We start from the raw sequence: 12162 nt of genomic DNA, 5'->3' as shown, positions 1-12162 counted from the left end.
TGCTACAGTAGCGCTACATTAGCGCTACAGTGCTGCTACAGTAAACCCCTAAAACTAGGATTTTACTCCGAGTACAATCTCTCATGCACTCGTACCCTCACCCTTATGACTCATTTGACGCTTCATTTGCAGCTTTGACCTCTTGCCTTCAAGCCTACTTCCTTTGGCTCTCGTCCCTCGGATGCATTCAAGCCCGCGGCTCGTCCCCAATGCCATCCTTCGCGTATGCCTCGAAGTCGCTTCCCTCGGCCCTTGTCCTCGCTGTCTTGTCCACGGTCCCTCGGATGCTCCATCCTTCACCGGACCCGAAGCCATCAACCTGAGTCACATGTGTATCCTGCAAACCTGCACAACTCAAATACACATATCAAATACAAGGGTGAACCTAACTTAAACCCTTTGCCCAAACACCAAAACACATGGTTCTGCGGACCATCGGGATTGCTCCAACATTGAGGTCAAGACTTGACAAACTAGAAAAGACCCTAAAAAGGATGGAAAATATCCTTAAAGGGCAAAATGAGCAAAATCTAGGTTTAGGACAACAAGGGTCATCCAAGGGCCATAGAGGTTTGGGATACAAACCTAAAATCAAAAAGGATGTACCTACTTACCATAGGGTTCCATATAGCTATGGAACCAACCCTAAGTCTAGAAGTCAAGTCAAGGATACAAGGGAAGTCATCCCTAGAAGTATCTTTGCAACAACAAAAGTGACTAAGACTTCTAAGAAGTCTAAGAAAGTCACTAACAAGGTCACAAGGGAAGCAATCACTAGGGTTGACTTAGAAAAAGTGACCAAGGCTTCTAAAAAGCCAAACAAGGTCACTAGGATGGTATCTAGGGAAGTTATCCCTAGTGAATACCTAGAGCATACAAGGAGCACCAATAGGTTTTGGGTTCCTAGGAGCATCTTCTCTACCTCATAGATGAGTTAGAGAGTGTCAAATCTAAGAAGAAGGGTAGTTAACCCAACTTTGAAGAAATTGACACTCAAGGAGCATTTTCAAGGTTATTATCAACTTTTGAAAATGAAATGGATTTATGATTTACTCCTTGAAAGAGTAAAATGTGCCAAATTTGAGAAGTTTTGGTTTTATTTTAAAATGGCACATATTGGAAAATCATAAGACCTATCAAGTTGGGATTTAGGTATGTTCTTAGGAAATTAAAGGCAATTTGAGCCTTAATTTAAAGTGCTACTCTTGTGGGAAAATGAAATATGCCAACATTTGAGGAATAAGCTTAATTTCAATTGGCATAAATTAATCAAGAGAATTAGAAATGCCCATTTAGGTTTTGGCACTTTCTTGAAGCACTTTGGGCAATCTAGGGTTTAAGTTTTAGGATTAGCTAAGATTAAGGATACTTAGATAGGTAATCTAGGTATTTTATTTATGCTAGACTTTGCCATGATTGTTTGCCCATTATATGCCATGACATCATGTTTTATTTTTGCACTCATGCCTTATCATGAAAATACAAAAATACCATGTCATGCCATACATACATCATATAGTTATAAGAAAATTTTCTTTTGAAAATTATTTCTTTTTGATGTATGTCATAAAGTTATCATGCATTATGCTTATTTCCTTAAAATTAAGGACAAATGACATTTATCAACAAGTCAACAAGTGACATCCTAGGTGGATGTTCAATATCCACAAAATGCCTAGATAGATATGCATGATCCCTAGATTAGGGCAAAACCAAATTTTACATCTCACAAAGACCTATAAGATGACTTGTATGTATTTTGTGCACAATAGATACAAGTGAGATGCTAGGATGATGAACAAAACTCAACATGTTTATTTAGTGCATTTCTTTGAGTTTTAAGTTCATCAAAACACATAGTTATGTGTTTTCCCATCATTGGGAAAGCTAATGTACAAGTCATGTGCATTAAGCCCAAGGAACATGGTGGGATATTGGTTTTGAAAATGTTTTTAAAATAATTTTGGAAAACCTTGGTGAAGGCTATCTTTTGATAGTAATCACCATTGAATAGTTAGACACAAACTTGAAGAAAACACTAAAGTTTTTGCAAGTTCTCAAGTTTATGTAAATCTTTGAAAATATGATGTCTTTTCATAGAAAACTATTTTTCCATGATAAATTATACCCTAAATAATGTCTACACAAATTTTTACAATTTTTGGAATTTTGTAGAATTTTCTAGGGGTTTCTGAAATTGGCTGAAATTGAATTTCAGCAATTTCAGGCCTTCAATCGATCAGTGGATCGATTGGAGTGCCTCAATCGATAAGTTGATCGATTGAGAAGACATTTCTCGCGAGCAGAAGCTCGCTGGATCGATTAGTCGATCGATCCAAGAAGACTGAATCGATCAGTGGATCGATTCAGTAGGGTTCAATCGATTGGAACTCAACTCCAATCGATCGAAGATGCTGATTTTGGCTGGGAAAGCTTATTTTCAGCATTTTGAACCTATTTTAGTCTAGGTAACCATTCATAACCCTTCAAAATACATGTGTATACATAAAAAGGGTGTTTTCATATTGAAAACAAGGATGGATTGGTTAAGGAAGACTAAATTGAAGTTTAGGTTGAGGTTGGTTTCAATATTGAATTTTTGAACCTCAAAACTTCTAAATTTGGATTTCCTAAAGGTTTAGGGATTCTAAGTCAATGTTGGTACAATGACAGAAGTTACCACCATGTCTTTAGGGGGAGGGACTCTTTAAAGACATGAACACTATTTTTTCATGAACGTTGGAAGGTGGTTAACCTTCTTTTCAGAAAATGCTCAAGGTTGAGCGTTTGAACTTTAATGGGGAGTGGATATCCTCATTGTTCAAGTGGTTTAAGTTAGAAATGCTTTAGGATGGGCATTTGACTACATTAATGGGAGAATATAGGGTTAAGGATAATGAAGGGTATGAGACTTTCATTGTCGTGTTGATCACAACGAGTGAAGTTGTGAACAACGATGAGCAACTCTTCAGGGGGAGAGTCTCAAAGGGGAGAGTTTTCAACAAGTGAATTTGTTGATGTGTGTCCAAGGATGGGGCATATTGTTGATGTGTGCCAATAGGGGGAGAATGAAGGGTTTAAGTTAGGACTTCATTACCTAGAGGGAGTTTGCCCTCTTAGGAGGAGAATGAAGGGTTTAAGTTAGGACTTCATTACCTAGAGGGAGTTTGCCCTCTTAGGAGGAGAATGAAGGGTTTAACTTATGCCTTCATTACCTAATGGCATGAAGGAGGTTTAGGCTATGAGATTAGTCTAACTTACATGTGGTATTGTCAAACATCAAAAAGGGGGAGATTGTTGGTGCAATATCCCTCAAGTCAAGGTTGACCTGGTTGACCAAGCTTGAGTCTTGGTTTGGGTTTCAATGTTTGACAATACAAGACTTCGATGATATGGACAAGTGCAGGTGCAATTGTTCATTTGGGGAGATTGTTTGGTACAATTTCCATCTGATCAGGGTCTGATCAGGTTGATTGAAGAAGAGTCAAGTAGGTCAAGGGGTTGACCAGATACTCGATTGAGAAGTCCTAACTAGGATGTTAGGAAGAAGTGAAAATCCTAGTGAGTGAAGCTAGGTGAAAGACCTGGTGAGTGAAGCCAGGCAGAAGTGAAAATCCTAGTGAGTGAAGCTAGGTGAAAGACCTGGTGAGTGAAGCCAGGCAGAAGAGAAGTCCTAGTGAGTGAATCTAGGCAGAAGGGAAGTCCTGGTGAGTGAAGCCAGGCACGGGGAAATCCAAATGGGTCAAGATTGACCAGACATCTGGTGAAAGTCCAAGTAGGTCAAAGGCATTGACCGGATACTTGGCACGATGAGGAAAAGTCCAAGTAGGTCAAGGGAATGACCAGATACTTGGCACGATGGAGAAAAGTCCAAGTGGGTTAAAGGGATTGACCAGACACTTGGTTAGAGAGTCCTAGCTGGTCAAGGGTGACCGGATGCTAGGTTTTATGTACCAACAAGTCACGATTGACTGGATGTTGGTTTAGGGGGCTTTGGACTTGCTTTTGGGCAAAAACCAAGATCTGGATTGATCAGCGGATTGATCCAGCAGATCTGAATCGATCAGCCGATCGATCCAGCAGATCTGGATCGATCAGCCGATCGATTGGATCATGCCAAATCGATCAGCTGATCGATCGGGTGAGTCCCCACGAACAGAACCCCTTTGGATCGATTCGTGGATCGATCCAGAGGTCCCAATCGATCAATGGATCGATTGGGAGCTGCTGTTTGTGCGCGATAAACCCTGGATCGATCAACCGATCGATCCAGGCTATTCCAGAAAGCACAGAGGTACTCTGGATCGATCGGTTGATCGATCCAAAGCCTCCCCGATTGATTGGGAGCAATCCAATCGATCGGGATCCGACCGTTGGCATCGTATTTAGCTGCAGGCGAGCGTTTCCTTCAGTAGCTCTTACACGATTCACTCCAGATACTCTTCAACACCTCCATAGCTCTCTCCAAGTTCCAGATCGCCAGTTTTTAAAGATTCTTGGAGCCTCTTCCAAGTCAAGAGACGGATCAAAAACAAGAAGAAGAAGTTAGGGTTAGGGTTTTTATTGTACATCTTGTAAGCTTTTGCTTATCTTGTATTTCCCTTTCTTCTTCTTGTATTCAGAGTGTTGTAGGGCTTCTCCGCCTTTGGTAGTTACCATAAAGGAGTGTATTCATAGTGGAGGGTGCGTGAGTAGGTGTGGATCCTTGGACTAGTCACCTCTTGTGAGATGGATACCAAGTAAACCATCCTTGTTAGCGTTGTATGCTTTTGTTTCTTGTATTTCCGCTGCATATCTCTGAAGAAACGAGCAACGCCGACGACGAGCACGCGAAGAGCTATTCACCCCCCCCTCTAGCTACTTTTCGGTCCCAACAGTAAGAAGTATTGCAGTGCGTACATTTTGTATGCAATTCTCCCGACGAAAGAGTGACCTTATTAAAATATTTAGCAAAAATAGAAGATTTTAAAGGGAGACACTACAAGAAAAACCCTCATAGACATCCGTGGAACAACAACGGTTTTAAGCAAAAACCGATGTCTTTGAGTATTTTACACCGATTTTTCTAAAAACTGGTGTCTATGAGCGTAGATTTTCGCTCATAGACATCGGTTTTTTAGCTGGTGTCTATGAGCGCTTTTTTTTTTGTTAATAGACACCGGTTTTAACAGCGGTTTTTAAAACCCGGTGTTAATGAACAAAAAAAAATAATTTAATTTTTTCACCGGCCAAAATTTACAACACTTCACAAAATTCCCTCCAAACCCAAACCAATATCGTGCCCCTTCTCTCAGCCTAAACCTAAACCTCAGCCTCATCTCCCTCTTCCCCTTCCGCCGCCTCGCCCTCGGAGATCTCGTCGTCGCCGTCCCCTTCGTCTGCAAGTCCTGGTATCGCGCCTCCCTCGACCCTAGCTGCTGGCGCCGCCTCAACTTCCGCTCCCTCGATTTCACGCCCTGGAGCCCTTTCTCCCGCGCCTTTGCGCTCCGCTACTGCCTCCACTCCCCCCTCTCCTTCTCCGCCTTCCTCCGTTTCGCCCTCCACTGCTCCCGCGGCGTCGTCGACCAACTCGCCTTCCCCCTTTCCTCTGCCGTCTCCATCCACGACCTCGCCTATGCCTCTGTCAAGTGAGTCTACGCCTCCTTCTGGTTTCGTCGCCCTCATCGCTCACTACCTGTTCGACGAATTTGCTCATCGATTATTAGCGCAGATGCCTGAGATTGAAGGCGCTGGCTTTGCCGGACAACCTGATGCTGGAGGACGACCTTCGAATCCCGGAGCTGGTGCGGCGGTGGAAGGATCTGGAGCATCTGGAGATGGAGATAGTTGGCATCTTCGCCCCGCCCATCCTCTCTTCCTTTCTCTCCTGCAATATGTCCTTTGCTATCCCCATCTCCCTCCCCAAACCTTTGTCTTTCGCCACCTCTTCCCTCCCGCGCCTTCACTCACCTCCCTCGCGAAACCCGGGGCCTTTTCGTGCCCAAGTTAGTGTCTCCGCTGCTCAGAAGACGAAAGATAGGTTGCCAGCCAACCTCATTGTGACGGAGACCAAAGGGCCTCACTCCACTGTCTGTACCTTTCCTTTTTCTACCTTCTAAATCGTTTTTACTTCTAATTGATCTGATAGTCAAGTGGAAGTGGTAGTCTTGATTCAAGGCTATAATTTTCTTACTTTCTACCTATCTTCTTGTATAATTTGGAAATATGTTTGTTTGTTCATTTGTCAATTGAAATGAAGAGGCAATCTTGCTTCAAGGCTATAGCTTTCTTGCTATCTCTCTTCCCCTTGCCTGAGTGCATTCAATCGATTGTTAGTCCTACAAGTTCACAAGAATCAATTTGTCCAGGAAGCAAGAAAAATTTGTCCAAGAATTCCTATTAGGAATTATTCTGTTTTGATCATTATCACTCTATAGTAATCAGAAAAATTTGAATATGCTACCTAACTTTTACTAAGCCCTCTGGGCTCTGACATATACTAATCTATATTTCTTCTTTCTTTCTTTGGAATGTCAAGGAATTCAATATTGTTCTCCCCTTTTATCTTTTCATCCGATCCAAGTTTGTTGATAGTTATGTTTTCCAGTACCTGTTATTTACTTATTTCCACTTAAAGCATGATTGGAATTGCTTGTACTGGGGTTTAGTCATTTCTATGCTGAACTAAAGTTGAGGGAAGACCATGCTAAGTAAAAATGGCCTTTTAAATGTCACTGGAAGCTTCTTCTCTTTTTCTACCTTCTGTCTCTAGTACTAGATTCTAATTCCTTTATCTACCTTTTCTTCTTGAATACTCATTATTGAAGTAGTATGTTGTGATGCCATGCAATTCCTGATAAAAAACCTTATTCATACAGGTTCCTGGCTTTCGACAGGGAAAGAAAGTTCCAGAAAATATTCTTCTAAACTACATTGGTAGACAGAACATTCAACAAGTTGTAGTTGAGGCAACTTTGAAAAAAACTCTTCCACATGCTATGTCTTCCGTACGTGAACATAACATTAGCTTGCCAACTTGTAGTAGAAGGCAGTCATTTATCCATCCAATATTATGACAAATTTCTGTTGAAATAACGGGTAGAGATTGTTGTCATACTTTTTTATTAATCCACTAGCATAAATCTTTTAATTGGTAGAAATTACCTTCAATGTCATTATTGTTTTAAGTACCAATCCCTAGAAGTGGCAATGGGCATGGGCTGAGCGAGATGTGGCCAGCCCGCATTCCATGCCTAATCGGAACTATTTATGTGGCCAATATTCTCGGACGTTGCTGGGGATGTAACTATTTATGTGGATGGCCAATCGTTCCTATTGCACAAGGTATACATTCTTAAACTGGCTCTGCAGACATATCTTGATATTGTTTTTCATAACTTCCTTTTCAATTTTTGCATATTGTTGTCCAAGTTCCCTCTGGTTTCACGAAGTGGAAAAATCTGGAAAATGGTAGTTGAATCCAGGGAGCCAGACCTTTCCAGATTAGAGCTTCATGAGGAGATATGACTTGCGTGTGTGAACAATTTTTATCTTCTTTGAATTTTTATATATGACTTGCGTGTCTAGCAGGGCTGGATAGAAGATATCATGTGTGAACAATTTGAATACCACTGCTTTATATGTTAATAAATTTGAAGAAATATAACCACGGCTGGCTATACATAGTATAATCTCATCATGGTCTAAGGCCTTCATCAAAAAATGGTTCAGCATCAAAATCAAAGGTCAGGAGAGCCATGTCGACGAGATTGATAACAAAGGTATGCCTGGTTTCTTCTTCTTGTTCAATTCCAGAAACCCTAGTCGACGAGAATAAAGTGCACTTGTTTGCCTGCTTTTCTCCCTAGTCGTCTTCATCTTGTCGATAAGATGATTTATTTGTCTGTTTGCTGGAGAAAATGATACAACAGTTAGAGGAGTCTGATGTAGCTTATTGGCACTTGTTTGCCTGCTTTTCTCTCATCTTTTTTCTATTCCTAGCTTTCAAAGCATTTGTCTATCTTAGACTTGTTTGTTTGACAGAATCAATATCATTTTCTTCCTTTATAAAGAACCAAGGACAATAAAAATTGTCACAAACAATTTGGTGAGGAGATCATGGCCTCTGTGAAAGCATGTGCTCCATACTTCTATATGATTGTGTCCCAGTTCGCGTATGCTGGATCCAGCATCCTCAGCAAGCTTGCATTAGGACAAGGACTAAGTGCACTTGTCTTCGTAGTGTACAGGCACCTTATTGCCATGCTCATCTTGGCTCCTCTTGCTTATGTGCTCGAAAGGTTCAAGAAGCATGTCTCATTAGAATTGTTGAGAATAAGATATATGACTACAAATTGAATGTTTTTAAACTCATCTCATGGTTGTAGGAATCGAAGACCCAGCTTCTCATTTGGTGTTATGCTAAAAATATTCATTCTTGCTATGTTGGGTATAACAATTCAGCAAAATGTATACTACGTTGGACTCCATCTCATTTCTCCAACTGTTGCCAGTGCCTTGGGCAATGTCATTCCTGCTTTTACTTTCTTATTGCCAATTGTACTGAGGTTGATTCAGATATTAATTCCAAGTAATTTTACAGTGAATTTAGTTCATTCAAATATCATTCTATATTTGGTCTTTTTTTGCTCAGGATGGAAATGCTCAACTTGAAGACTGTAAGAGGGAGGGCCAAGCTTGCAGGGGCCATCTTCTGCATCACTGGTTCCCTAATCTTCACATTTTGGAAAGGTCATTTTGTTGGGGGCCTTTGTTACTTCACCTATGATCCAACTTCATTTTGAAAGTCCTGAGAAAGGCGATGCCTGGCTTAAAGGCTCTGCTCTTATGCTATTCGGCTATTTTGCATGCAGTGTATCACTTGTTCTTCAGGTATTGTGTCAATGGTGTCCCTTGTGTTGTCACATGTATCGCTTTTGATGTAAAAAGAATGTTTGGGTATTTTATGGATAATGTTGTAAGAAGATTATTTATATAATTTGTGAATATTTGTGTATTTTATGGATATTATTGAATGAAGAATATTTGTACAATTTGTGAATATTTGTGTATTTTTTTTTGTTATTGTCGGTTTTAAAATCAAATCTGTGCTGTTAAAATATATACATATTACATCGGTTTTCCACCGATGTAAAACCGGTGTTATAAAGTAATATTACATCGGTTTTACACCGTTGATGAAACGGTGTCGTTAAGTGATACTACACCGGTTAATAACCGATTCGAAGACCGGTGTCGTTAAGTGATACTACACCGGTTTTAACCCGATGTCTAAAATGGCAGACTTTTAACATCGGCTTCATAGACATCGGTCGAAAATCAAATAGATACCGGTGGAAAACCGATGTCTATGAGCGATTTTGTTGTAGTGAGAACTTCCCAAACCTTAGAAATAATTGCATCGATACTTCCTTGTGTTTTAGATATTATTGTCAGATTCGGAATTTGCTCAGTCTCATCATCGGTGGATTGAATGTTCAGATTCTCTATTTTCTTGCCCCTCCAAGATTGAAATGATGAAGATGAACCTCCTCACCCTCAGCCTCCTTGCCCTCGGCCTCCTTCCATTATAGTTGGAACTCAGAAGAGAAAGTTGAAAGTATATAGAATTGGAGTCGAAAGCATGTAGAGATTGTGGAATTGAGAATGAGTAGAGAAGATGTGAGTGAAAATAATAAAATGAACTCTCTATTTATAGAGTTTGGAGAGTAACAGACACTAAATCGTAGTCATTGATCAAAAGCGGTCAAATGATCTTAAGAGTTGAAAAAAATACAAAAAAAATCCATCTTTTTCATCCCCAATGACTAGAACCATCAGTCAATGGTCAGAATGACAGTTCCAATAGTCCAATACTAAAAAAAATATGATTGAATTGGTGGAAAACTATAATCAGGCCGGTTACAATTTTTAAAGCAGAATCAGGTCAATGAGTACCCAGCCCAGGGTCGGGTCTACTGATAGGTGTGCCACCCTACGCAAGCAATCGACTATGTTGCTCTGCATGAGCCACTGACCGTGCCACCCTACATGAGCGGCCAAGCAAGGAGGTCAACAACGCCCATGGCTTGCATGATTGAAAGCAGAGATGTAACGACCCGACTTCTTGACCTCTTGGGTGGCCCAACTGGCTGCCCATTTGGTGGCCCCTTGGTGGTCCCTTGGACGGCCCAACTGGCGGCCAAATTGGCGACCCCTTATGTCGTCGACCGACAACCCTCAGCCGTGTCATTACTCACTAGGTCTTTCCACCCCTAGCTAGTGGATTTTTGCCTTCCCCAGGATTTGAACTTTAGACCTCTAGGCTAAGTACTAGAGTTTATGAATCCTGGTAGCCAAGTGAGCGGCTACTAGGATTCATAAACTCTAGTACTTAGCCTGGAGGTCTAGAGTTCGAATCCTGGGAAGACAAAAATCCACTGACCAGGGGTGGAAAGACCTAGTGAGTAACGGCATGGCAGAGGGTTGTCGGTTGACGACATAAGGGGTCGCTAGTTGGGCCGTCCAAGGGGTCAAGGGGCCGGGTCGTTACAATAAAAAGGCGAGCTCTTCCCTTCCCCCGCGCGCCATACGCCACCGAACCCTTGCCCTAACCGACATCGAACGGTTTCCCTTCTCCTTGCGATTTAAGCCGTGCCCGACTCCCTTCTCCCGATCCTCAAATTTTTCCCCGAGCCGATCTTCTTCACCCTTTTTATTGTAACGACCCGGCCCCTCGGCCCCTTGGGCGGCCCAACTGGCGGCCCATTTGACGACCCCTTGGCGGCCCCTTGGGCGACCCAACTGGCGGCTCAACTGGCGACCCCTTATGTCGTCGACCGACGACCCTCGGTCGTGTCGTTACTCACTAGGTCTTCCCACCCCCGACGCTCACTTGGCTATCAGGATTCATAAACTCTAGTACTTAGTCTGGTGGTCTAGAGTTCGAATCCTGGGGAAGGCAAAAATCCACTGGCCAGGGGTGGGAAGACCTAGTGAGTAACGGCACGGCCAAGGGTCGTCGGTCGACGACATAAGGGGTCGTTAATTGGGCTGCCCAAGGGACCGCTAAGGGGCCACCAATGGGTCGTCAGTTGGGCCACCCAAGGAGTCGAGGGGTCGGGTCGTTACAAGAAATGCGTCGAAAGAGGAAGGAATGAGTTTCCATCTGATTTAGGCATATAAAATCCAATCTAAAAATTGATTCCCATATGGATTTATAAATCTGTCTGTTCATTATTTTATCTTAGGTAGACAAGGGAAAGGACAAGCAATCTATCCGTTGTGGTGAAATATACATGAGAAAAATTTTCGCGCAAAAAACTTTCCTTAATTTTCAGATCCGTCCCTCTAAGTAAACAAAGCATAAACCTCAGGATCTATGATAAGTGGTCGTCTTGAGTCCCCATAAGCCCTCGATCCAACCAGCAAGATAATAACTATTAAGGTCCAACAAGTGGAGGTGGATTTGTGTAAATAGTAAGCCTTAGAAAACACAATTTATGCATCGAGACTGTTGATATAAAGATAGAGAGCAACTTTAAGGGTATCTCCCATAGTTAGAGTTTTATATGAGTTTTTTTTTGTAGTTTTTAATATATCATTTCAATGTCACATCAAAAGCATAAAAACTTATCACTCTCTCTAGAACAAAAAAAAATCTCCCTATAACTTTAAAATTAAAAACTCCAATTTTACTCTCTAAATATTCTCCCCATCTATTTTTTTAAGTTCCTACAATATTATTTTCTATCCAAAATGGATGAAAATAATAGGTCATTTTTTACAAATTTCTTGAATTCCACAAACAACTCGTAAGAATATTCATCTTTCCAAAATCCACAAATTCCACCAAATTATCAATACCCACATCCATTTCTAAATATGTCGTTTATTCCACAAAATCTTTAAAATTTCCAAGGTTTTGAAAATTCTATGAATCATTCGAATTGTGCCCCTCAAGATTCATATCAACCACTTCCAGTCGAATATTGGCAAAACATGAGTCATCCATATTTCACTCCGTCGGTTGTTCATGAATATGGTACCTCACACATAACTAGTATGTCGTTCACTCCTTTGATGTCAAATGAACCTGCAATTGAGACTTTTGTCCTGGAGACTCAACTTTCTGACCATGAATCCCCAATTGAGGTGGTCAATTTTAAAAAAAATGGTTTCAAA

At 41.3% G+C, this 12162-nt stretch overlaps 1 protein-coding gene across 1 annotated transcript; it reads left to right on the top strand.

The window, feature by feature from the left end:
- The first annotated feature begins 8097 nt into the window (after window positions 1-8097).
- On the top strand, window positions 8098-9572 carry LOC122044017 (WAT1-related protein At5g07050-like). The gene is made up of 5 exons (XM_042604566.1): window positions 8098-8279; window positions 8367-8538; window positions 8633-8730; window positions 8787-8871; window positions 9423-9572. Exons 1-5 carry the CDS (start codon window positions 8098-8100, stop codon window positions 9570-9572), a joined length of 687 nt encoding a protein of 228 aa, XP_042460500.1.
- The last annotated feature ends 2590 nt before the right edge of the window (window positions 9573-12162 follow it).

Source organism: Zingiber officinale, chromosome 2A (genome assembly GCF_018446385.1).
Source record: "Zingiber officinale cultivar Zhangliang chromosome 2A, Zo_v1.1, whole genome shotgun sequence".
NCBI classification, from domain to species: Eukaryota; Viridiplantae; Streptophyta; class Magnoliopsida; order Zingiberales; family Zingiberaceae; genus Zingiber; species Zingiber officinale.
The sequence above is the reverse complement of the archived record's forward strand: the minus strand, read 5'-3'. Positions and strand labels throughout refer to the sequence as shown.

Excerpts from the sequence above, each read along its gene's own strand:
- LOC122044017 (XM_042604566.1), top strand. The coding sequence starts at position 8,098 with ATGGCCTCTGTGAAAGCATGTGCTCCATACTTCTATATGATTGTGTCC. Across the intron at positions 8,280-8,366 it reads CTTGCTTATGTGCTCGAAAG|GAATCGAAGACCCAGCTTCT; the intron begins GTTCAAGAAGCA and ends TCATGGTTGTAG. Across the intron at positions 8,731-8,786 it reads AATCTTCACATTTTGGAAAG|TCCTGAGAAAGGCGATGCCT; the intron begins GTCATTTTGTTG and ends TCATTTTGAAAG.